Raw genomic sequence first — 25,268 nt, forward strand, 5'->3', positions numbered from 1 at the left:
AAATTTTAATTTGTTTTACTTAACCCACTTTATGCAAAATATGTTAATTATAACCAAGATAAAAATTAATGGGGACTGGGATTGTAGCTCAGTGGTAGAGTGCTTGCCTGGCATGTGAGGCACTGGGTTCGATTCTCAGCACTACATATAAAAAAACAAATAAATAAAGGTCCATCAATAACTAATAAAATGTTTAAAAAATTAATGGGGTATTTTACCTTCTATTTTCATATTAAGTCTTCAAAATCTAATGTTATACTTTTTGTACATCTCAGTTCTGACAAGCCATATTTTAAATGCTTCATGTGAATAGTGACTATTGGACAATGGTGGAACTAGACATAAGTTAAAACTAAAGTAAATACTTAGGAAGGAGAAACAAGTTAAATGACTGTCTAATAAAGCAATCTAGAATGTGGGAAACTCTCCAGAACAAGTGGCCTGGTTTCTTCTCTTACTCGTCCTTCCAAAAAGAAATGTATGATAGGGGCTGGGGATGTGGCTCAAGCAGTAGCGCGCTCGCCTGGCATGCATGTGTCACTGGGTTCCATCCTCAGCACCACATACAAATAAAGATGTTGTGTCTGCCGAAAACTAAAAAAAAAATTTAAAAAAACCTCTCTCTCTCCCTCTCAGTCTGTCTCTTTCTTAAAGAAAAAAGAAATGTATGACATAAAGAAACAAGAGGGAGATTGATGGAGAAAAGACTTAAGGAGTAACAACTAAAACAGTGTACCGGCTTTGTCTGGTTCCTGATTCAAACAAACCGCCTACCAAAAAAACCCCTTAAAGACAATAAAAGAAATCTCACTATGAACTGAGTAGACACTATCAAAGAATTACTATTAGTTTTGTTTTTGTTTAGAGGGGGTGGGATGAAATGAATACTGAAAGAGAGAGAAATAACATGATAGGTAGTATTTGATTTAAAAGAGGGTATGCGTGGAAATAGATTTACCATTACTTGATATTGCTGAAACAAAGGTATAGGTACATGACGTTCCTTTTATGTAACATAAGTATATGTATATAGTTTGACAATCTCCTAGTATGGGTGGAAATAGATTTACCATTACTTGATATTGCTGAAACAAAACTGTAGGTACATGACATTCCTTTTACATATGTAGATATATATATATATATGGTTTGAGAATCTCCTAGTTTGAAAAGCATTTGGCCTCAAGTATTAAATACATAAGGACAGTTATTATTTTGGGAGGGAATACTGGGGATTAAACTCAGGGGCACTCAACCACTGAGCCACATTCCCAGCCCCATTTTGTATTTTATTTAGAGATAGGGTCTCACTAAGCTGCTTAGCATCTCACTTTTGCTGAGGCTGTCTTTGAACCTGGGATCTTCAAATTTTCACTACAGTTTCAGAATATGCCCTACTGCTTTAGAGACCAGATAGAATTTCACATTATACACAATGATTATGATCCCAGGCAAACTGGATTCTTTCCTAAAATGCCTAGATGAGAAAGCCTAACTTAAAGTCCTGGTAGTAAAAAAAAGAAAAAAAGTACCTGAAGTTACTAATGCTCTGTATTTTCTTATATATTTCCCTTCTCTAATGTTCACATATTTCCTAATAAAATTAAAATATAAATTAACTTTCTTCTATATTTCAGACTACTAAACTTAACCCTACTGCACTGGAAAGTAGAATAATTAGTATCTGTGAAGTAAAGTATAAACTTGGAAATCATACATATATTATTTTTGTAATACTGTAGTTGCTCACTTAAAAAGTAACTATTGAAAAATACTTAAGCTCCCCCAAACTTTTCCACTTCCTTCAACTCAATGAGAGGTGAAAACTATTTTTCACACTCCAGGTTTTTCTGCCATCCCTCTAATCTCTCTTTGGTCTTAAGTATTTCTCTTGAAGTTCTCTGCTGTGTCATTATACTTTCCCATAGGGATCTCCACCTCAACCAGCACCAATTCAAATAACATTATTGAGATAAGAGACTGCCAGTACTACAGGTCTGTCTCTCTTACAACCCTCATTAAAATTACCCAATGTACATTTCCATAAGGATGTATTACCATTGCTTCACTTTGTCTCAAAACTTCTGAATTTACCTATTTTTCTCTCCCTGACATACACATTTTAAAAACCTGTCTCTTCTGACCCCCCTTCTGTTGTTCTCCTTAATTTTGTCCTTGACAAAATGTTCATATCTTTTCCTTCCTTCTCCTACTTCCTGAGGTTCTTTTCATCTCAAAACTAGACAAATGAAAATACTTTCCAACCTACTTTCATGCTTTCAGTGTCTATACTCTTAAAATATACTTTGCCAATCACTAATCAAGTAATTTTCCTGAACTATACTTTTACTTATCCCATCCTCAAGTTAGGAAACACTAATTTAATTTACTATTTCCTCAATCCAGAATATCCTGTTATCTAAGCTCCCCTAAACATCCCAGATATCTCAAACTTATATAGCACTTAACTGTACATACCGTTCATTTTATGTCCATTGCTGACTAATGCAAAGTTATAACTCTTTAAAATGTGTTCTGTCCCCTCAAGAATGAAATCATGCCTAATTCATTCACCTCTTTGGTATTTTCCAGGCAACAACAAGAATAAATATTGTTAATTAATAATGAACCACCTTATTTTCCATAATTCAAATAATAGAATTCCGTTGTTCTGCTATAAACACTTTATGGTGGTTATATGCATTACTCTACACGTTTAGGGTCTAGTAATTTTAAATATTTTCTAAATAAACTCCTCATAGCTTGCATTTATTTGGTTTTATTATGTACTAAACTCTTGTTAGGAGATTAACACATATTGTCTCATTTAATCTTCATGACAGCCTAAGTGGTAGACACTATCAAATTTCCATTTTACGGGCGAGAAATCTATAGCGTGGAGATTAGAATCTCTCCCTTGTTTCTATTTGTTCTTTAACCCCCACGTCGTTTCTTCTAAGCTTCTTTGCCCCTCACCTAGTCATCAATTTCGTTTATAAAAGATTACGTGCTAGGAACTGGGCATTTGCCCAGAACCTAAGGGAAACCTCACGGCCCCGCGGCGCAGATGGGAGTCAGTACCGTGGGCCAAAGGGAAGAGCTGTGGCAGAGGCTCAGGCTGCTTGGCGGTATGGGGGAAAGCCAAGATCGGGTTTCCCCCAATCAGTATTATCCTACCTCTCTTCTTCCAGAACCCCTTCACTTTCCGACTTCACTCACAGTACACACATTTTGTGCTTTTCCTAAGAATCGTGTTTTCTGCCCTCGGCACCAAGAGGAAAAAAAAAAAAATCTTGGACGTCTTTCTTACCCGGCCTTTTCTGCAGACCCTGGCAAGCCCTTCCATTTTCCCTTCTCCTTTTCTTTGTCTTTTTTGGTTGCGGCCGCAGTGGTGGAGTCATCTTCGAACACGCTGAACAGATCATCCCCAAACGCTTCCGCCATCTTTCCGAGCTCAGACCGAATCTTCCTTTTACCCACGAGGCTCCGCGACCGCCCCGACAGTGACGCCAGGCGGAGGCTCAACCGTGGCCCGTAGGAGACAAAAGTAACAGAGTCGCACGACCGAAGGAATTTCTCTGTTTTTGTTTCTTTGTTTTGATCTTTCCTTTCCTTTTGGATTACTAGCGGATAGACAGTTCAGAGGTTTTAAAGAGATCGCGTACCGCAGCACTCGGTAGCCGGCATGCGGCAGGTTCCCGAAGCGGGGTGGCGGGGGCAAAGAGGCGGAGCCTGGTGAATCTGACCAACTGAGTGAAGCAGTCGCCCAGGTCTGAGAAGCCCGGATGGAGGACGCTGGATGGCGGCGCGGGAGCCGGGTAATGTGAAGAACTCTCGTGGGTTCTGCTGTGGTAGAGGCCAGACTGAGACCTGGAAGAATCTTCTGCTGCAATTGTAACAGCATGGGCGGTAAGAACAAGAAACACAAGGCGCCGGGAGCTGCGGCGGTCCGAGCCGCTGTGTCTGCTTCCAGAGCCAAATCTGCAGAGGCTGGAGCTGACGCGGAAACCCAAAGCAAGAAGCCGGGGGCCAGGCCGCCTCCTGCCGCCGCTGCCATCACCCGGGAGCCCCGAGTCAAGCAAGGTACGAGGAACTCTCCACCCTGAACTTTCTACTCCTTGTCCCCAGGAAAGAACCTTCGAACCCGGGCGGACCATCATGCTAAAAATTTGTATCTCCCACACCCGGAGCTGTTAGCTCCTAGCCGCCTTTCAGATAAATCTAAGCTCTCTGAGCCTCCAGAATTCCTGCAGTAGCACTGTTGCAGCCTGACCTTTCCCTTCTAACGCACCTTTTCTTCCAAGAACAAAGTAATTACATTTCTTGCTGTTTCAATAGGGATCCATTCTGAACCATCAACCCAGCTGGCTAGGCTAAGGCAGAGACGGGTAGTAGTGGAGTTCTACCTCCTCGTGCCTGCCCCATTTTCTTGCCTAATTTTTATCATGTTTAGTAATGATGTAGTACCCTCTATGCTCTGGAAAAATCAGTACTTAATAGGAATTACAGTACTTACACACTGAACATTGATGTAACCTATTGCAAAATTATCTTCACTCTTATTCCGCATCCTTGCATTTTTTGCTTACTCTGTACATTGGTTTGAAAACTCACCTTGGAGATGTCCAACTCCTGCTGCATATCTGCAGGCCACTATTAAGGCGATTTCAAAAGATGAAATTAATACACTGTTTCCTTCTGTTAGCTAAGCATGTGTGTATACGTGCATACACACAAATACTTAGGCATCTGGAATGGGGGTGGGGGGGGATGAAATGAGCTAAATGGAAACATTGCCTCTCCTGCAGCTTGCCAGTCAGTCTAATGTCAGAGATAGGCATTAACTAATCACACAGATAGGCATAATTGCTTTATAATTGGTAAGTGCTGCAAAGTGTGGGGAAAGTTTAATAAGAATCTAATTCTTATGGTGAGGAGCAGGAATTGTGAATGATCTCAGAAAAGGTGACAAGCTGAAAGATCAAAAAGATGAGAAGTTAACTTGATAAGGCATGGCAGAAATAGTATTCCAAACAAATAGTAATGAACAACATGCAAAGATTTGGAGTCAAGAACGAGCTCTTGAGGAATTCATAGAATATGAGCATTGCTGAAGAGGAAAGGAGATGAGACTAGAGAAACGGGCAGATACCAAACCTTCAGCTAAAAGGTGGGTAAGATTTCTTTACCCTGCAGTTTGTTATCTTTTAACTATAGAGTTGTTATGTTTGTCATTACCAATATGTAGAATTTCTCCTTAATTTGTGGTAATTTTACTCTCTGGATCCACATCTTGGTTTCCCTTTGTCTTTTACTGAAGTTTCTTTGAATTCTTTTAACTTTCTGATAGTCATTTGTTGTATTCTTTGACTCCTATTTCCTCCACCCTCCTTCAAAATGTGAACCTTTCCCAAGGTGTCTATCCTTTACAATATAGATCCCTCCTCCAGCTCTCTTAGGAGAGTTCACCTGTTTCCATTACTTCTGTCTTTTCTTTATAGGTAATTTTCCAACATACACCAGCCTTGCTTTCAAGCACAAATCAGCCATTTCACCATTAACCTGGACCTATTTTTTGCAAGCATCTCAAATTTAACATGGCTAATACTAAACTGCTCTTTTCTCCACAAATTAACTTTTTTTCTACTTCCTTATTTCTCTTTCCACATAAGTTTTTATCCAAGATCAAAAGTAACTTTTTAAAAAAATCTATTTTTATTTGTAGATGGACACAATATTTTAATTTTGTTTATTTCTGTTAGTTTTTTTATGTGGTGCTGGGGATCGAACCCAGTGCCTCATGCGTGCTACACAAGCACTCTACCACTGAGCCACAACCCCAACCCCAAAAGTTACTTTTGATGCTCTCTGTTATTCTTTGCATTCAGTCTATGGCCAGGCTCTGTGAAGTCTTCACTTGCATATCTGTTCCTGTATACTCTCTCATTTTTCATGTGCTATTACACTCTAGTCTAAATAATCACAAATTCCTAGAGTACCAACAGAGTCACTTAATGGGTCTACCCAACTTTGTTCTGTTTTTCTCCTCCAGTCTCCAATATATCAGCATCAGATTGATCTTCCAAAAATGTTGCTTTGATCTTTATAGTTACCATTCTCTTCCATGGCTTCCTCACTGACTTTGCAGGAAAATCCAAATTGTTCATCTAATATTGATTGCCCGGTTTCTGTTCTCTCAACTAAAAGGCCCAGGGGTCACTCCAGATAAACTGGGCTAACTGGGCTGCACGAAATAACCACACAAGAGACACAAATACCTTTAGGGTCGCTGTGACAGCTCCTCTGATCTTAAGGATCTGCAGAAAGAGACAGCGAGAGCTCAGGCTGATCCCCTTTATTGAGGAGAAGCTATTCAAATGAGGCAAGGGGTCAGGTTTCAGGGGGCTGAGTCTATCTTCATGATGTCCCCAGTCAGCAGGTTGACTGACACCTGGGTAGGCCACACCCAAGGGCACAGTAAGAGAAGGGGATACACACAAGGCGCTTCCATGGAAGATTCTATCCTAAACAGGGCAAGGGGTTATATTACAAAGGAACAGGTGAGCATAGCTTCACCCATGGGGCTGTCTCAAGACACACCCATGGACCAGACACCCACCCTTGGACCCAAGAAGGGTGGGGAAAGCTTTGCCACATTTCTGTGACAGAGTGCCTCAGCACCCAGCCGGGGGGTGTGACTCAGTCACGTGTAAGGTTGGTCTCCCACAATTGATGATCCTCTTTCCAGCCTTTGTATTTTTAGCTGTAGTAAATCTGGCACATTCTGTTTTGTTTTGTTTTTTTAATTTATTTTTTATTTTAATTATATTTGACAGCAGAATATATTACAATTCATATTACACATATAGAGCATAGTTTTTCATATCTCTGGTTGTATACAAAGTATATTCACACCATTTGTGTCTTCATACATGAACTTAGGGTAATTATATCCATCTCATTCCACTATCTTTTTTACCTCCATGCCCCTCCTTTACCCTCCCACCTCTTTGCCCTATCTAGAGTTTCTAATCCTTCCATGCTCCCCCTCCCAACCCCGCTATGAATCAGCTTCTTTATATCAGAGAAAACATTTGGTATATGGTTTTTTGGAGTTGGCTAACTTCACTTAGCATTACATTCTCCAACTCCATCCATTTACTTGCAAATGCCATGATTTTATTCTCTTTTATTGCTGAGTAATATTCCACTGTGTATATATACTACATTTTCTTTATCCATTCATTGACTGAAGGGCATCTAGATTGGTTCCACAGTTTAGCTCTTGTGAATTTTACTGCTATAAACATAATGTGGCTGTGTCCCTGTAGTATGCTGTTTTTAAGTCCTTTGGATATAGACGGAGGAGTGGGATAACTGGGTCAAATGGTGGTTCCATTCCCAGCTTTCCAAGGAATCTCCATACTGCTTTCCATATTGGGCGCACCAATTTGCAGTCCCATCAGCAATATATGAGTGAGCCTTTTCCCCCACATTCTCTCTAATACTTATTGTTGTGTTCTTTTTTTTTTTTTAATTGATTTTTTTAAATAAATAAATAAATGACAGTGGAATGCATTACAATTCTTACTACATGTGTACAGCACAATTTTTCATGTCTCTGGTTGTATATAAAGTATGTTGACATCTGGTGCATTTTTATTGCTCTAAATGAAACTATTGGTTTTCTGCCATTTTCTCTTTGTGGAATGCCATCTGTCTGTAGAACATCTATCAAAACTCTATAATACCATATTAGGTATCAACTCCTTTTTGAATTCATCCTGATATCCTTAACTATTGTGTTATGGTTGTTTATATCATTCTTTTTGACAGTTAGGTCTTGCCTTATGGTATATGAGGGATTACATATTTTATATATCCTACAAAATTATGGAATATATTTGATATGTATTAATATCTTCATCCCTAATGTTATGCAAATTGTCACTCAAAAGAATCCATGGATAGGTGATAAAGAAAAATTCAAAGAAATTATCAAAGCCAAGAAATCAAGAAAGGAAATAAAGACAAGAGGTTATCTACTAAATTTGTACAGAATTTTTTGTTTGTTTTTCTTTTTGAATCTTTTCAGATAATAGGCCTACTTTGGAGGGGGAAAAGTGGTAAGGCACTCAATTCTTTTTATTTCCTCACATAGAGAGTTGTTCCATTTCTTTGTATCTTTCTAAATACTTTGAAGGATTGTACATAGCAGAGTATATCAAAATTGTGCTGTACTCTAAAGGTATAAAACCATTAGTGCCATCAAATGGGCTTTTGGCACAATTTTGGGTATTCTTACCCTTTTGTTTTCTCATTTCATCAAAAAAGTTTTTGAAGAGCTACTATATGCCAGGCAAAATTTTACGCACTGGGGTACCATAAGAATAAAACATCACTGTTCTTGAGGAACTTACATTATAGCAAGGCAAGGAGGAAAAATGGTGGGGACATTTGGGGGCAGAAGATTCTCTTCTACATTGGATGCAGTAAGTGTTGTGAAGTTTTCATAAAACTGGTTAGGTGGAATAGAGAGGAAGGTGTGGAGAGATTGAATTTTAAAGAGGGTGGTCAGGGAAAGCATCACACAGAAGGTGATATTTAAGCAAAGGAGGCGTATTAAGTTTAATTACCCAAATAAATGGGTGGAGAGCATTCTAGGCAGAGGGAACAGTTAAAAAAGCCTTGAGATGTAAGACCTTTCCCTACTTTGCCCTTTCTGAGTCCTCTTTGTCCTTTATGTTTCTGTGTTTTTGCCTTAGAAGCATCACTGCCTTTAGTCTACTTATAATTAGTTCAGCAGCTTTGTCATGGTATGAATGAGACTAAAATAAGAGGCTCAATAATTTTTTTCTTCCAACAGAAAGCGTTTCTGAAAATCTGAATTTATTTAAGAATTAAAATCTTAAGAGGGAAGTAATACTGGGAGACTGATGTCATGAATAAACTCATAAAATATGTCATTTTAAATATTTGGGGGTGAGATCACCAAAATAAAACATTATGTGAAGGACAGAAAATAGTAAAGTTTAAATGAGATGAGAAGGAGTGTGTTAAATGACATCTGAGGTCTAGGAAGGGTCCAGACCAAGTGCAATGGGATTTGTGTTGATATTAAATAGGGAACATACATTAACCAGTTTGGGATTTGTGCAAAGGGGTTTGTGTTGATATTAAATAGGGAACATACATTAACCAGTTTGCAATTTAAAATGATCAGTCAGGTGGCTCTGGTAGTGTATACTTTCCACAGGCCATAATTGCTTGGATTACATCAATTCACTCATTTATTCTCTTGGCACTCTGTACTTCCTCTTCATAGCTTATTTGGGTAATAAGTTGCTTGGTAATTATATTACTTCAGAATATTATCGCCATGAGGATAGAGACAAGATCTTATTTTGACCAGAGCAATGTATAACCTTGATTAGAAGACAGTCTAACAACTCAAAAGCAATTGTCTTTTGAGGACAGTAGCATCATTGTTGGATCTAAAATACAAAACAGTAAAAAATGTATATGTTTCAAAAGAAAGAGTACTTGGCAATATGAAACTGATTCTGGCTAATTTTCTTTTCATCAGCCAAATCATTTTGAGAAAATCAGTTTCTTTGCCTCAACTTCAATATAATAAAATTTTAAAAGACAGTTATAAATGTTGCATTATTCCATGACCTTTCATATTTATAAACTTGGAACTCATAATACTTTTGGAGATGCTACATACCACCATCCTTCTAGTTAGATTTCCTGTAACATCTACTACTTGCAACACAGAACCAAATTTTACTGGAAAATGTCTATATGCAGTAAGGAAAGTAGCTGTCAAGCACTTTTCTTGGCAAAAGAGTAAGAACCAACTTCATTCCATGGCCTACTGACTTAGAATTGTATTTAAACTTAGAGTTACTAACTTAATAAGGTTGAATATCTCATTTATTCTGGCACCTTCACTTTTTGCTGTGTAACAGAGAAAAGCTGAGGGTGGGAAGTGTTTGTTAGGTTGACATTCTGAAAATTGGCAGCTGACAGGAGAGAAGAAGAAAGAATCACAAAAGAGAAAATAAAAGCAGTCTCGGAAATCAATAAAACATAAGCTAAGCATTTTCAATAGTTTCTCTAAGATTCATTACATAAGTATTATATTTGTAGTAATGCATCATAAAACTCTGGATTTTGCTTATTGTACTTTGTACTATGTCAGGAAATATAGATACATTTTAAATGGAGGATTTTCATCAAAAGTTGTGCATTCCAAATCTTGGAATCTATTCATGCTGGTTAAAGAAGCCCAGTGGCTTGGGAGGCTGAGACAGGAGGATAATGAGTTCAAAACCAGCCTCAGCAATGGCGAGGTGCTAAGCAACTCAATGAGACCCTGTCTCTAAAATAAAATACAAGATAGGGCTGGGGATATGGCTTATTGTTTGAGTGCCCCTAAGTTCAATCCCCAGTACCTCCCCCAAAAATGGTATATAGGCAGGAGAATTTGATCACAAGTTTAAGGCAAGCTTCTGTAGCAAGACCCTGTCTAAGAGCTGGGATTATAGCTCAGTGGTAGAGATCCCTGAGTTGAATCCCCAGTACCATACACATACACACAAAGAAGTGTTATAACTGTGGATGCTAATTGTGTGCTTGAGCTTACAATAACAGTTAAGACTCTCCAGAAATGCACTCTATGACTATTGACATGAATTTATAAGAGAAACTACTAGAAGTAAGGTAAAGTCTAAGACTAGAAGAAAACTAACACTATTATAGAATTTTTATTATCTTTTAAAATATTCCAGGTAGCCTTCAGTACCTCAGCACAGCAGAAATTCAGGAAACCACAAATATCCCTTGTTCAAACTGCCCAAAAGTAAAAGAACAGTAGTTACTTTCCAATAGTTACCTTCAAAAAGTTTTTTTCTTTTAAAATGTCTAATTATATTAAATCTTACAGAATTTAATGTAAGCCAAAGACTTCGATTTTTGAAACCATAATAAGCAACACTTAAATTTGATGTTTAAGTGTCTCAAAGTGAGAAAAAAAAAAATTTCCTTATTTTAGGGTTTATAAAAGTAAGCAGGTAGCCGGGCACAGTTTCACAGGCCTATAATCCCAGTGACTTTGGAGGCTGAAGCAAGAGGATCGCAAATTCAACGCCAGCCTCAGCAATTTACCAAGGTGTTAAGCAACTCAGGGAGACCGTGTCTCTAAATAAAATACAAAATAGGGCTGAGGATGTGGTTCAGTGCCCCAGAGTTCAATCCCCAGTACCCCCTACCCCCAAAAAAGTAGCTAAGTTTTATAAGATTCTGGTATTATTTTTTTTTAATTTTTTAGTTGTAGATGGACACAATACCTTTATTTTATTTTTTTATTTTTATGTGGTGCGGGGCATTGAACCCAGTGGCTCACGAATGCTAGACAAGCACTCTACCACTGAGCCACAACCCCAGCCCCTCTGGTATTATTCTTAAATTGTTACTTGTCTTTTCTTTTGCTCATTTTCTCCTGAGTGTAAAGTGGAGTTTTCCAGAGGATACGTGAAGTGTGTTATTATGGTGGACTGAATGCAGAAACCGATATTATTGACTGTTGCCAAAATTCATATATTGAAACCCTAACCCCTAATGTGTCTGTATTTGGAGAGGAGATCGCTAAGGAGGTGATTAGGGTTAAAAGAAGTCATAAGGATGGGGTCTTGATTCAATAGAATTAGTATCCTCATAAGAAGAGATTTCTCAGAGCTCAATCTCTCTCCAAGGAAGCACAGAGGAAAAGTCACAATGTATAGCAAAATAGTGGCCACTTACATACCAAGAAAAGAAGTCTACCTACCTGGCAATTTAATCTTAGTCTTCCTAGACTCCAGAACTGTGAGAAATAAATTTCTGTTAGATAAGTCACCCAGAAGTCTGTAGTATTTTGTTAGGCAGCCTAAGCTGACAAAGATACTAGCTATTAATTAGATTTGTTGCATGAGTCCCTAAGTTCAATTCCTAGCACCAAATATAAGGGGGGGGGGGGTTGCAAAAAATGGAAACTATTTTTTTTAAATATAGATATATATTAGTAAATATATTATGTATATTAACAATGGGTTTATTATTTTTAATTAATAAATACTTGAGTTTTCCCTGTTAATTTATAATGTAGTAAATTAAATCAACAGATATAACCCATATAAAAACTATCTGGAATCTCAATTTTTAAGAGGATAAAGAGATCATGTGACCAAAAATTTGCAAATAGTATTTATTCCTTCCGGGTTATTCATTGTTAGAGGACTGAGAATATACAGTGTTTTTCTTGACTGGAACAGGCTTGGCAACTGTTGGGTTGAGTTAAGTAATATCCACCTGGAATCTCAGAATGTGACCTTATTGGGAAAGTCTTTTCAGATGTAATTAGTTAAGGATCTCAGTATGAAATCATCCTACATTTAGAGTGGGCCCTAAATCCAATGACTAATATCAAGAAAAAAGAGGAATATTAGGACATGGAAAGACATAGGAAGGCCATATAAAGAATTAGGCAGAGATGAATTAAACTATCACAAGCCAAGCAACACCTGTGGCTACCAGAACTTGGAAGAGGAGAAGAAGGAGTCTTGCATAAAGCAAGAAAGAGCATGGTCTTGCTCATACCTTGATTTTTTGCTTCTGCCCTACGAATTTTTGTTGTATTCAGCCATCATGTTTGTTATGATTTGTTATGGCAGCCATAGGGAATTAATTCAGCAACTTTGGGCTTGAGTTCAAGGAGAAAAGATGATGGAAACACCTACTTCCATTTCACTCCCACTTTCAAGGAAGAGTGTTTTGTCTTCAGAATTACCATCTTCTCTCCCAACAATCTCATATTCTCCAAGAAGTTGCCTTAGCTACGTGCCAGGAAGAAAAACATCTGATTAAAAAATACAAAGTTAATGATGGATTTAACCTAAAAGATATATAGGCATTTGTAGTTCAAGAGAAACTGGTTAACCAAGAAGAATGTTAATTGATAAAATGGTTTAGAAAATTTAGAGGGGTATTACTAACTACTAGATTGCTGAGTTTGGTAAAGTAGGGGATAGCTGAAATTCAGCATATAATATTTACAGGAAAATAATATAATGGATATTAATCATTAAATTGCCTTAACTATTTGTTGTCTGTTTCATGCAGGTCCGAAAATTTATAGTTTTAATTCTGCAAATGATTCTGGTGGTCCTGCAAATCTGGATAAATCTATTTTGAAAGTGAGTAAGTTTTTAAGTCATTTCAAGAAATGTTCCCTTAAAAAAAAAAAAAAAAGTATCCTTAAGTATAAGAAAATGATGGGTTATTTAAAATTTTTATGCATAGTAATCTAAGAACTAATTTCTACTAATTAGAAATAAATTATACACATATGTTGAGAGTGTCTGGAAAAGTATCAAGTTTCTAAGCATGGCATACATAAAATCCTTTCAGATCTGACTTAGTATACCTTTCCTGCCTCTTCTCCACTTTAAAACTTTAGTTTGTAGCACATTCATTGTTTCCCCAGATCCCACATGATTTTTATGCCTTTAAGCCTTTGCTTTCTGCCTGGAATATCATCACTTTCCCCTTTTCATTTGTTACCTGTGTGGCCCCCATGAAGTCCCTTCACAACACTGAAAATATCTTTGCAAAGCATTGCCATGTTGGGTTATTTGTCTGTTTCCTGGCTAGGCTGAATGCCCGAAGTATATTTTTTAGCTTAGCTGTTAGTACACATTCAGTTAAGAAACAGTAAAGGTATTTTTTGTAGTAGATGCTTGTGTGTTTCTTAGGTTAAAAATAGGGAAAGAACAAAAGATAAATTATTAGTAGGAAAAAACGGGAATTGAACTCTAGGAGCCAAAAGAACTGTGTAACCTGCTGGGTATGGTGACACAGGCCTGTAATCCCAAAAGACTCTGGAGGCTAAGGCAGGAGAATCGAAAATTCAGTAACTTAGTGAGGCCCTAAGGACTTAGCAAAACTCTGTCTCAAAAAAACATTTAAAAAGGGCTGGCATGTGGTTCAGTGCTTATGCAACCATGGGTTCAATCCCGGGTAACAAAAAAAAAGAAAAGAAAAAGAATTTGTATAGCCTATTATTACTATATAGAAAAAGATTTTACTTTTATTTGATATGTCTTTTTTTAGGGTAGCATTTATTCCTTCAGCCTTTGTGCTTTGGCTGATTTACATTAAGGCAGATTTCTGGGCTCCATTTCTAAGTTTTCTTTAGTCAGTATTTTGTGTAGGATTTAGTAATCTGTCTTTATCATAGCAACCCAAGGGTGGTCCAAGGACAGTGTCTTCTCAAGAGGCTTTATAAGATAATTTTGGGGGGAGGGATAGGGAATTTTATTTTATTGCTTTTTTCATATCCCATTTTTCCTGAAGTATGACGTAGGATTGTGGTCAGATGAATGGTAGTCTTAAAAAAAATAATAATTATTATTATTGTATCTGCTTGTAGCTGATAAAAAGCTGTTTGATATGCTTCTAATCTTTTAATAATTTAGCTTCTAATTAATGTGACCTTTTTGACCTCAACAGGTGGTAATTAATAATAAACTAGAGCAAAGAATTATTGGAGTGATCAATGAACATAAAAAGCAAAATATTGACAAGGGAGTGATTTCTGGAAGACTTACAGCTAAAAAGTTACAGGTATTTTGCAGACCTTTGTAAGTTCCTTAGTAGTTTTACCAGGGTATTTTTAAGAAAGGCCCACATATGAGATAAAAAAGACTTTTCAGTTTCCTTTGAGATTTCATGTAGACGATTTCTGGCTGCAAGAATGGAGAAGAAATTATACCTGATAGAAGTGCATACATTTAAATTGTGACATGAAAACTAAGTTACAGTCCCAAAATTAAGGGACTGTTAAGCCCTTATTTGTTAGTACTTTGCTTACATTTCTCTGATAGAATAATCTTACAAAGTAATGTTTTTGATCCCATTTTTTCAAGTGAAAGAATTGAGGCTTAAGAAAATGACAGGTTATAGCCCAAGATTATTAATAAGTAACATGTAAGCAGAATCTATATTTAAACCCAGTTCTGCCCAATCTAAAGATCATGCTATAGAAAGAATGTTAAGCTGCTTTATATACAAAGATGTCCGTTGAAGCATTGCTAATAAAAAATTCTCAGTGTTCAGATTTACGAAAGTATGTAATTATATCTACCAATAGGCATGTTGTGATAAGTGCTGTTGAACAGTTTCTAGTAATTTTGGGGAAGAGATTTATGTTATAATGTTATTTGAAATTTGTTTTCCAAATTTTAGAAAAATGACTGAAAGGAAACATACTGTACTACAAATATTATCTTTGAACAGTGAGAAAATGGGCAATCTCTCCTAATCCATCATTTAAAAATATATCTATAGTTCCCAAATTCTCACTACAGTGAGCACATTTAACTTTTCAAATAAGAGGGAGTGAAATAACTATTTTTCTCCCTCTCTTTATTTTATTCTCTTTTTTTTTGGGGGGGGGTGGTAATGCTGGGAGTGAATCCAAGGCCTTGTGCATGCTAAGCAAGTAGTCTATCCATGAGCTATAACCTCACTTCCCTCACAAAAGATATTTCTGAAATTCTAATTTGTGTCAGACTTTCTAGTTTAAAATGAATGACAGAATAAAATTAGGACTGAAAGAAAATTGACATGTGACTTTTTTATATTTCCTTTTTATAGGATTTATACATGGCTTTACAAGCATTTTCATTTAAGACCAAGGACATAGAAGATGCCATGACCAATACACTCTTACATGGAGGTGATCTTCATTCTGCCTTGGATTGGCTCTGTTTAAACCTTTCAGATGGTAAATAGTATTGTCATTAAATTTCTTCAGTTTCTAAAATGTTTTTAAATAGTTTCAGTATTCATATCAAATTTTTGACTGGTCCTTAAAATGTTTCACAGTTGTAGCTGTTTACTTTTATTTTAAATGTTCTTACCTTCATCTGTTGTCAGTGTATTTTCCATGGAGGTTATGGTTGCAAGAAAATTTAAATTTTGTCTGTCTATAATTTATTAGGCTAGGTCTCCTGGATTTTGGTTTTACAAATTAGGGCTGTCTTTAGATTAATAACATTTGATTAAATAGAGGATCATGGTTGTAATCTTTGGAAAGAATCTGAAGTGAAAACAGCTTTTGTGATTGATTGAGGATACTACCACATGCTATGACAGAAAGCAAGAGTAGAAAGTGTTATGATCTCTTTCTAAAAATTTGGTGGAGCAGGCGCAGTGGTGCACACCTATAATCCCAGCGACTCAGGAGTGAGATAGCAGGATTGCCAGTTCAAAACCAGCCTCAGCAAAAAGCCAGGCACTAAGCAACTCAGTGAGACTCTTTGACTCTAAATAAAATACAGAAATAGGGGTAGGGATGTAGCTTAGTGATTGAGTGCCCCTGAGTTCAATCCCTTGTACAAAAAAAAAAAAAATTGGGGAGAAGGGCTGGGGTTGTAGCTCAATGGTAGAGTGCTTGCCCCTAGCATGTGTGAGGTACTGGGTTTGATTCTTAGCACCACATATAAGTAAATAAATAAAATAAAGATCTATCAACAACTAAAAAAATATTTAACAACAAAAAAAAAAAATGTGGGAGCCTGATAAGTATACCCACATCTAGTTTGACAAGTAAAACCAGGCTCATTATTAAGATTTCTATTTTTAGAAGATAAGAGGTAGAAGGAAATTAGATGCTCTTAAGTGTTTTTCAGGATTTATGTTTAACAAATAAATATTTGTTATCTGTTGTAAAGCAAATGTGTTTTATGTATCATATGCATGTTTATTTTCAACACAGTTTGTTTTTATCTTAAGATGCGCTTCCTGAAGGATTCAGTCAGGAATTTGAAGAGCCGCAACCTAAAAGTAGGGCAAAATTTCAGTCTCCTCAAATACAAGCCACTATTACACCTCCATTGCAAATTAAAACAAAAAAACAGGAAGAAGACCATAAGATTAAGGTAATTTAAGAATTAAACATTAAAAGTTATATAAAATCAGAGTGAAGTACATATAGTTTTAAGAATACAAATATTAGGTTTCTATAACATTTTTACTTCTTAAAAATAATAAATGGTTTGCCAGACTTTTCTATCACAGCCTGTCTTAATTATCTATTATTGCAATAACTGACCGCCAGAAAAGATAGTGGCTTACACCAGCTATTTATTATTTCTCATGATTCTGGGTCAGCTGTACAGTTCTGTTCTAGGAGGTATCTGTTGGGGCTAGAACATCTAAAATGGCTTCTTCAAACATAGTACATATGCAAAATGGAATATTAGCCATAAAAAAGAATGAAAATATGGCATTTGTCAGTAAATGGATGGAACTGGAGACTATCATGACAATCCCCAAAAACCAAAGGCCGTGTGTTCTTTCTAATATGTGGATGCTGATTCACAATGGGGGTGGAGGGGAGTAGAGGTTCACCAGATTGGACTGAGGGGATGGGAATGGGGAAGACAGTAGAATGAATTGGACATAACTTCCCTATGTTCATATATGAATACATGACCAGTATAACTCCACATCACGCACAACCACAAGAGTGGAAGTTAGGCTCCATATATGTATAATATGTCAAAATATATTCTGCTGTCATGTATAACTAAAAAGAACCAAAAAAGTAAAAACAAAATTAATAAGATTTTAAAAGATAAATAAAATAAAATGGCTTCTTCTCTCACGTGACTGATGGCCTCTGCTAGAGACTATCCAGGCATCCATTCATCGTGCAGTCTCTTCACATGATAAGTAAGTGTGGGTTTCCTCATGTGGTGGTCTCTGAAGAGTTGGATTTCCTTACAGGGCATCTGGCTTCCAAGAAGAAATATACTTGTCTCTTGATTATCTGTAAGGACCTATGAGAATACCAAAATCTGTGGGTGTTCAGGTCTCTTAAAGAAAACAATGTAGTATTTGATATATCATTTAGACAAATCCTCTCATATATTTTAATCCTATATAAATAGTTGTTACACTATATTGCTTGAGAAATAATGACAAGAGAAAGTTCTTATGTGCAGATGCAATTTTTCCTGAATATTTTGTATTTGAAGTTGGTTGCATCCATAGATGCAGAACCAACAGATATAGAAGCCCAACTGTATTTTTAGACAATGAGCCCCAGTATACAAATTCTTATCAAGCCTGTGCTTTAATCAGTCTTGCTAATCTCCCATTGGTTGAAGCAAGTCACATGGCCAAACCTAAAAAATCTATAGAAGACAATTGTGGGAGGAAGTGTAGTTTATTAGGACATTATACTTAAATATTTTTCATGTTATCAAACACCTATGGAAGCATCATCCTCATAAAACCCCTGTTTTCAAGAAACAATACTAGTTTTTAACAGTGTTCTTTTCATTCTTTTTTACCCCTTTATGTAAAAATATTTTTTGGATTTTGCCAGTTTAGACTTCTCAAAGTAAAATTGACTTGCGTTCATTTTTACTTCACTGAATAAAGATTATGATTTTTGAGACTTTTATATGCCCACTTTTCGTATGAGGAAGTATTAAAACAGACAGTTGGTGATTTTGACACCTTTTTCTAACTTTTAAGTCTTTCAGATATTTGCTTTTTCTTCCTAGACAAAAAAAGAAGAAAAACCTATGGAAGTAAATATGAAAGAGTGGATTTTGCGATATGCTGAACAACAAAATGAAGAAGATAAGAGTGAGAATTCTAAAAGTTTAGAAGAGGAAAAGAAATTTGACCCTGTAAGTAGGCTTCTAGGTGAATATTCCTAGATAAGATTTTTAACTTTTTGACCCTTAGTTTCCTTATTTGTAAATTGGAGACATACCTCTACAGATTGATATAAAGATGGAACAAAATAACAAGTAAGTAAAAAATTGACCCAGAGTAATTTCTTAATAGATGTTAGTTACATTTTCCCCACATTTAAAGAGATAATCATCAAATATTTTGAATGATTGTTACATGTAGGGAGTGTGCTAAATAATAAAGAACCTGTAAGAGGTAGGGCTTTAAATAATAAAGAAATGTAAAATACATTCCCTTACAGAGTAAACCTATAGTTTGGAGAAAAAATAAATATCATGTGATAAAATAATAATGTAAGGCAGAATATGCTAAGAAAGGAATATGTTAGCTTCCTGTCACTATGACAAAATACCATAGAGAATCCACTTATAAAGAGGAAATGTTTGCCCGGGGCATGGGTACATGCCTGAAATCTCAGTGGCTCAGAAGGCTGAGAAAGGAGGATGTTAAGATCAAGGCCAGCCTCAGAAATTTAGTGAAGCCCCTCGAGCAACTTGGTGAGACCCTATCTCAAAATTTTAAAAGGGCTGGGATATAGGGATGTAGCTCTCTGGTTAAATTACCCCTGGGTTAAATCCCCAGTATTCTCTTTGAAGTTTCTCACCTAGTGACCTAACTTCCTTCCACTAGGCCTACCTCTTATAGGTTCTACCACCAGAAGCTAGTGGCCAAGCCTTTATGTTAAGGGTCTTTGGGAACATGTAAGATCCAGATAATTACAGTGAATAAAGCAAGTTGTGGTAAGAAAATATTAAAATACACATATTTGACAAAGGACTTCTACCTAAGAACTTGTAAAAACCAGACACCTCATAAAAGTAGATATTTAGATAGCCAGTGAACATAAAATATGTTCAATATCACTAGTCATCAGAGAAATTAAAACTACAGTGAGATATCACTATATTTCTTGTAAAATGACTGAATTTTAAAATAGATCTGTAATACCAAATGTTACAGAGGATTTGGAGCAACTGGAAAACTCATACATTGCTAATGGGAGTATGAAATGATACAACCACTTTGGAAAACTTTGGCCCTTTGTCATAAAGTTAAACATACACTTTCCAAATGGCCCAACAATTTCATGTGCAGATATTTCCTTAAAAATGAAAACATTGTATGCAAATACTCATAATAGCCAAACACTGCAGATCACACATGTTTGTCAATAGGTGAAAAAACAAACATTGTGGTATAAGTTATAGAATACTGTGTAATATGATGATGAATCCATTTGTGTAAAAGAAAAACACATATTGACAGTCTTAAAGTTTAGAAGACACACAGAAAGCTCTTATTAGTGATAAGGTTTAGAAGAGTAAGGTAGGATAGAAACCTTTTTTTTTTTTTTTTCCTACACGAGTTTTTTAGCCTTGTGCCTTATTAAAATCAAAAATAAATTTTTTTTTAATTTTTTTTTTTTTTTAGTTGTAGTTGGACACAATACCTTTGTTCGTGCTGAGGATTGAACTCTGTGCCTTGCACATTCTAGGCAAGCGCTCTACTGCTAGACCACTACCCCAGCCCCAAAATAAAATTCTTTAGGGCAATTTAAGTCTGCTTTAGGTTTCAGAGAAAGAAGAGGTGTCTTCTGATGGGACCATTAGGTCAAGACTTGAAAGAAATGAAACTTGAAAGATGCATAGAGTTCAAACAGGCAAAGAATGATAGAAAGTTGGCCAAATGAATAAAATAATGTGAAGCAAGGGGTGCAGAGGTGGAATTATACACAGGTCCTTAGGTATTAAAAAATAGATGTGCAAAGATAAATGTTAGGAGTAAATAAATGAATTCACTTAAGACTGGAAGACTTTGATACCCAGAAAATGAATGTTAACTACATGGTAAAAAGCCACTATAGGACTGGCTGACTGACAAGAAGAATTTGACATTTTAGCTCAAATTGAGTAGTTTGAGGGAGTTCAAAGTAATTTGAAAAGCTACCCTACCCATTTTGGTAGCTGTTGCACTTACTCAGATGTGATATAATGACTGAAATTTGAAAGGAAGACAGACATTTCAAAGGAAAAATCAGCAAAAACTGGTGCTTTACTGAATGTACAGGCTAAGGAATATTTCTCCAAAAATATATAAATGGCACTAAACACACAAAAAAGATGTTCCACATTATTAACTACTAGGGAAATGCAAATCAAAACCACTGCAAGATACCTCTTACCATTTAGGGTGGTGACTACCAAAAAACAAAAAATGTATTGATAAAGATGGGGAAATTGGAACCAATGTGTGCTGTTTGTGTGAACATTAAGTGGTATAGCCTCTGTGGAAAATAGTTTGGCAGTTCCTCTAAAAATAGAATTACCTTATGATCCAGCAATTCCATTTCTGGGTACATACTGAAAAGAATTGAAAGCAGAGTCTTGGAAGAGATATTTACACTGTGTTTTTAGCAGTGTTTTTTTTTTTTTTTTTTTTTTTTTTTTTGGCGTCCCTGGGTGGGCCTAAGCCTCCTCTTAATACCATTTGATGTTTGCTTCTACACAAAATGGTCCCAGAATTCACCTTGTTCTGCTTGCTTAATTGTCTTTTTCCTCTTCCTCTTAACAATTATTTCATAGCAGCACCACATATGCTTTTATTTTCTCTATCATATGCCTTTATGTTTATAGTCTGCCATCATTTATTAACCTAAGGGGGAAAAAAACTATAACTTGAGTCTGGCTTTCAACTCTTGTAGTTTTTGCTTAGCAGAGTCATGTCCTTGTTTTGTCACATCCGCTTTCCTCAGAACTCCATTTTTGTTTTTTAAATGTCTCTCTGCTCCATTTGTTTTATTTCTCTAGTGAAAACATCCTAAAAGTAGCTCTGTTGGGTTAAAGGGTCAAGCCAAAAGATCATAGGTTTTAATATAATATAGTGCCATAGATAATCTTGCTCTTTTTATTTCTTCTCGATTATTTTATTTGGAACAGAATGAACGATACTTGACTCTTGCAGCAAAACTTCTGGATGCAAAGGAGCAAGCAGCTACCTTTAAATTAGAAAAAAACAAACAAGGCCAAAGAGAGGCTCAAGAAAAAATAAGGAAATTTCAAAGAGGTAAACATTTTCAAATTCTTAGGTGTAGAAATGTATTGTCTTTTTAAAAATATGTCTGCTCTTTCCTGACAGTTCATGTTTGAGATTGGCAAACTTTATTTCTATAACACGCCAAATTATAAATATTGTAGACTTTGTGGACCATACAGCTTCTGTCATGACTTCTCAACTCTGTTATTACAACATAAAAGCAGCCATAAGACAATATAGAAATGAATGGCTATGTTCTAATAGAACTTTATATAGATACTGAACTATAAATTTCATATAGCGTCCACATGTCACCCAGTAGTCTTATTTTTATTTTTTCAACCATTTGAAAATATATATAAAAACCATTCTAACTCACCAGCCACACATAAACAGGCAGCAGGCTGGATTTGTCCTAGAAGTTATACATAGTTCACCAACCCCAGATTTATACATTAAAATACTATGTCCATTCAAGAAAAAGACATGAACACAATTCCTTGTATTTATTTCTTTTTTTTTTTAATATTTATTTTTTTAGTTGTAGTTGGACGCAATGCTTTATTTTATTTATTTTTATGTGGTGCTGAGGATGAAACCCAGTGCCTTACATGTGCTAGGCAAGTACTCCACCGCTAAGCCACAACCCTAACCCCCTTGTATTTATTTCTGATGAAGTTTTTTTAAGAACAATATAAAATTTAAAAAGTAAATGAAACTAAATATCTTTCTTGGTAGAAATGGAAACTTTAGAAGACCATCCAGTATTCAACCCAGCCATAAAGGTTTCACATCAACAAAATGAAAGGAAAAAGCCTTCTATAGCCACAGAAGGGGAGAGTGCTTTGAACTTTAATTTATTTGAAAAATCTGCAGCTGCTATGGAAGAAGAGAAAGGTAAAATGAAGGAAAAGTGGTCAGGATATAATTTATGAGTAACAAAATATCAGTCATAAAGTGTGTTACTTTGACTTTTTGAAACCTAAGTAACCGTGTAATTACACTTTGATAAGCTTTTTTTTTTTTTAAAGCAGTAACAATTGTGGTAACTTACTTGTAGAGCATTTTGGAATCACAGATACCTTGTCTCAGCTTCATTCCTCTCCAGTCATTCTCCAAACACCAGGTGCTTTTCTGTAACACAGATTGAAATGAGAGTTTCCTATTTAAAACAAACACACACCTTTTTAACCCCCTCCGTGGTGCTAGGGATTGAACTCAGGAACTCAAGTCAGGAGTTACATCCCTAACCCCTCCTGATAGAAACCTTCATCATGATAAAGACTACATCAGTAACAAGGTCAAATCCTTTAGCTGGCATTCAGAATTCTTTGCCACAACCAACCTTTCTACCTTGTTTTCTCAGCTATATATACTCCAGCCACATCATTCTTCAAAACATTTGTTGTTTCATGGTTCCGTTACTCTGCTCTTCTTGCTACGTGCTACTAGCCAACCTATCCCTAGGTACAACCCAAACAGCAGCTCGTCTTTAAGCCTTCCCTAGCTCCTTCCATGCCACCACACATAAATGATCATGAAATTCTGTGTGCTCCTAAGTAAATTATTGATATAGTTAGTACTTATATATTTATATAGCTAGTATTTATTTATTTCTAGATTGCATATTATAGTTCTACACTGAATTGTTACATATTAAAATATCCATTCTTTCAATAATATTTATTGAATCATTGTTCATAATGACAAGTGTTGGGTATATAGTAGTGGACGAAATAACCTGGTCTGCCCTCTTCATGTATGTAGCCTAAGTAGGGATGGTAAACTTTAAACAGATATATGTGTAATTTTGAATTGTGATGTGCACTATCAAATAAAACTGGCTTTTAACATAGAGGTATCAGGATGGCCTAATTTGATTGGAAAGGCTTTGCTGTGACTTTAGCTCTGAGATCTGACAAATGAGTAGATATTAGCCTGGTAGCAAGCTGGTGAAAAAAGCCTCCAAAGAAGCAAGACAGAACATTAGAAATCTAAGGTGAAAAAAGAGCTTATATCAGCATTGTTCTACAGAACTTTCTGTGATATAAATGTTCTGTATCAGGGGCTGCAGTTGTGGCTCAGTGGTTGAGCACTTGCCTAGCATGTGTGACGCACTGGGTTCAATCCTCAGCACCACATATAAATAAATGAATAAAATAAAGGTCCATCAACATCTAAAAAATATTTTTAAAAAATGTTCTATATCTGTGATATCCAACTACTAGGAAATATGAATATGAAACACTAAAAATATGACTACTATATCTGAGAAACTGAGTTTTAATTTTAGTTAATTTAATTAGCTACATGTAGCTGGTGGCTACTATATTGTATTGAGTTAGGCAGACTTAAAGCATTTGGGGAATTGACTTGAGAGCCAGTGTGATCACAGCATAATGGGCATGAGGGATGAGTGGCAACTGGTGGGCAGAAATGGCCACTGAAGGTTTTTGGCAATAATAAGGAATTTTCATTTTATATTTTATATAACAGGAAACCTTTGAAGTTGGTAGTAGTAACTAAAGTGACATCTAACTTATTTTTCAGTAACTGCTTATGGGGTAGCCTACCAAATGTTGTCATTCAGGTGGACATTTTATAAGAATATATAAATTCCTCAAGAGTGTGTGTGGCAGGGACTGGGGATTGAACCAAGAATCTTGTGCATGCTAGGCAAATGCAATACCACTGAGTTACATCCCCATCCCTTTTTATTTTTTGAACCGGTTTCACTAAGATGCTGAGTCTGGCCTCAAATTTGAAACCCCTTCTGCCTCAGTCTCCAGAGTAGCTAGGATTATAAGCATGTGCCACAGTGCTCAACAAGACAGTTTCTTTTAAAGATGCAGAATTTTCTATGGTCTAGTTCACTACTTAAGGAAAAGCAAACCTTTCTGTCTAACCTTTTTCCTGTTGTCTTCCAAAAGTGCTGTTCCCAAAGGCAAGAGGACTTTGATCACTCAAAAGAGAATTTATATTACTGCATGACTAGTTTAAAGAACCATTTTTTTGTCTTCCATTTTAGATAAAAAGAAAGAATCTCATGATGTAAGAAATTTTGACTATACTGCTCGAAGCTGGACTGGAAAGTCTCCCAAACAATTTCTGATCGATTGGGTTAGGAAGAATCTTCCTAAGAGTCCAAATCCTTCCTTTGAAAAAGTCCCAGTAGGTAGATACTGGAAATGTAGGTATGTTTTTCTGGTTAACTGAAATGACTTTTAGAAAAGTATAAAATGAAACTCATTTGAGCAACTTGAATTCACATTCAGGTTCATAGTGTGTATAAATTCGTATGCAGCATCTTTCATGAAAATATTAAAATAATTAATATAAATTTAAGTTGTTAACGGATTTTTCACTTTATTGATAATCTGACCTCAGTGTTGTTTTTTTTTTTTCTTTGACTCCTCTGT

General features: G+C 36.0%; 2 protein-coding genes and 1 long non-coding RNA gene across 4 annotated transcripts in view; 1 reads left to right on the forward strand and 2 right to left on the reverse strand.

Annotated features, from left to right (window-relative positions):
• Mtrex (Mtr4 exosome RNA helicase) overlaps positions 1-3,665 on the reverse strand; it is a 100,041-nt gene extending 96,376 nt beyond the window's left edge. Inside the window, exon 1 of the mRNA XM_015497298.2 lies at positions 3,311-3,665. Coding sequence (XP_015352784.1) covers positions 3,311-3,444 — 134 coding nt within the window. The 5' untranslated portion in view covers positions 3,445-3,665. The remainder of the gene's footprint in view (positions 1-3,310) is intronic.
• Positions 3,666-3,762: 97 nt separating this feature from the next.
• Dhx29 (DExH-box helicase 29) overlaps positions 3,763-25,268 on the forward strand; it is a 45,806-nt gene continuing 24,300 nt past the window's right edge. For both annotated transcript variants that reach the window (XM_015497300.2, XM_048800034.1), the window contains exons 1-9: positions 3,763-4,083; positions 13,165-13,238; positions 14,554-14,667; positions 15,700-15,829; positions 16,840-16,985; positions 18,621-18,749; positions 21,753-21,879; positions 22,588-22,746; positions 24,878-25,043. In XM_015497300.2, coding sequence (XP_015352786.1) covers positions 3,903-4,083; positions 13,165-13,238; positions 14,554-14,667; positions 15,700-15,829; positions 16,840-16,985; positions 18,621-18,749; positions 21,753-21,879; positions 22,588-22,746; positions 24,878-25,043 — 1,226 coding nt within the window. In that variant the 5' untranslated portion in view covers positions 3,763-3,902. The remainder of the gene's footprint in view (positions 4,084-13,164; positions 13,239-14,553; positions 14,668-15,699; positions 15,830-16,839; positions 16,986-18,620; positions 18,750-21,752; positions 21,880-22,587; positions 22,747-24,877; positions 25,044-25,268) is intronic.
• LOC125615759 lies at positions 17,517-23,212 on the reverse strand. Its single transcript, XR_007346353.1, has 2 exons — positions 22,904-23,212; positions 17,517-17,888 (listed from the first exon to the last, which is right to left on the reverse strand). It is a non-coding gene; the product is annotated as an uncharacterized LOC125615759 (long non-coding RNA).

The sequence above is a fragment of the Marmota marmota genome, unplaced genomic scaffold (genome assembly GCF_001458135.2).
Source record: "Marmota marmota marmota unplaced genomic scaffold, marMar, whole genome shotgun sequence".
NCBI classification, from domain to species: domain Eukaryota; kingdom Metazoa; phylum Chordata; class Mammalia; order Rodentia; family Sciuridae; genus Marmota; species Marmota marmota.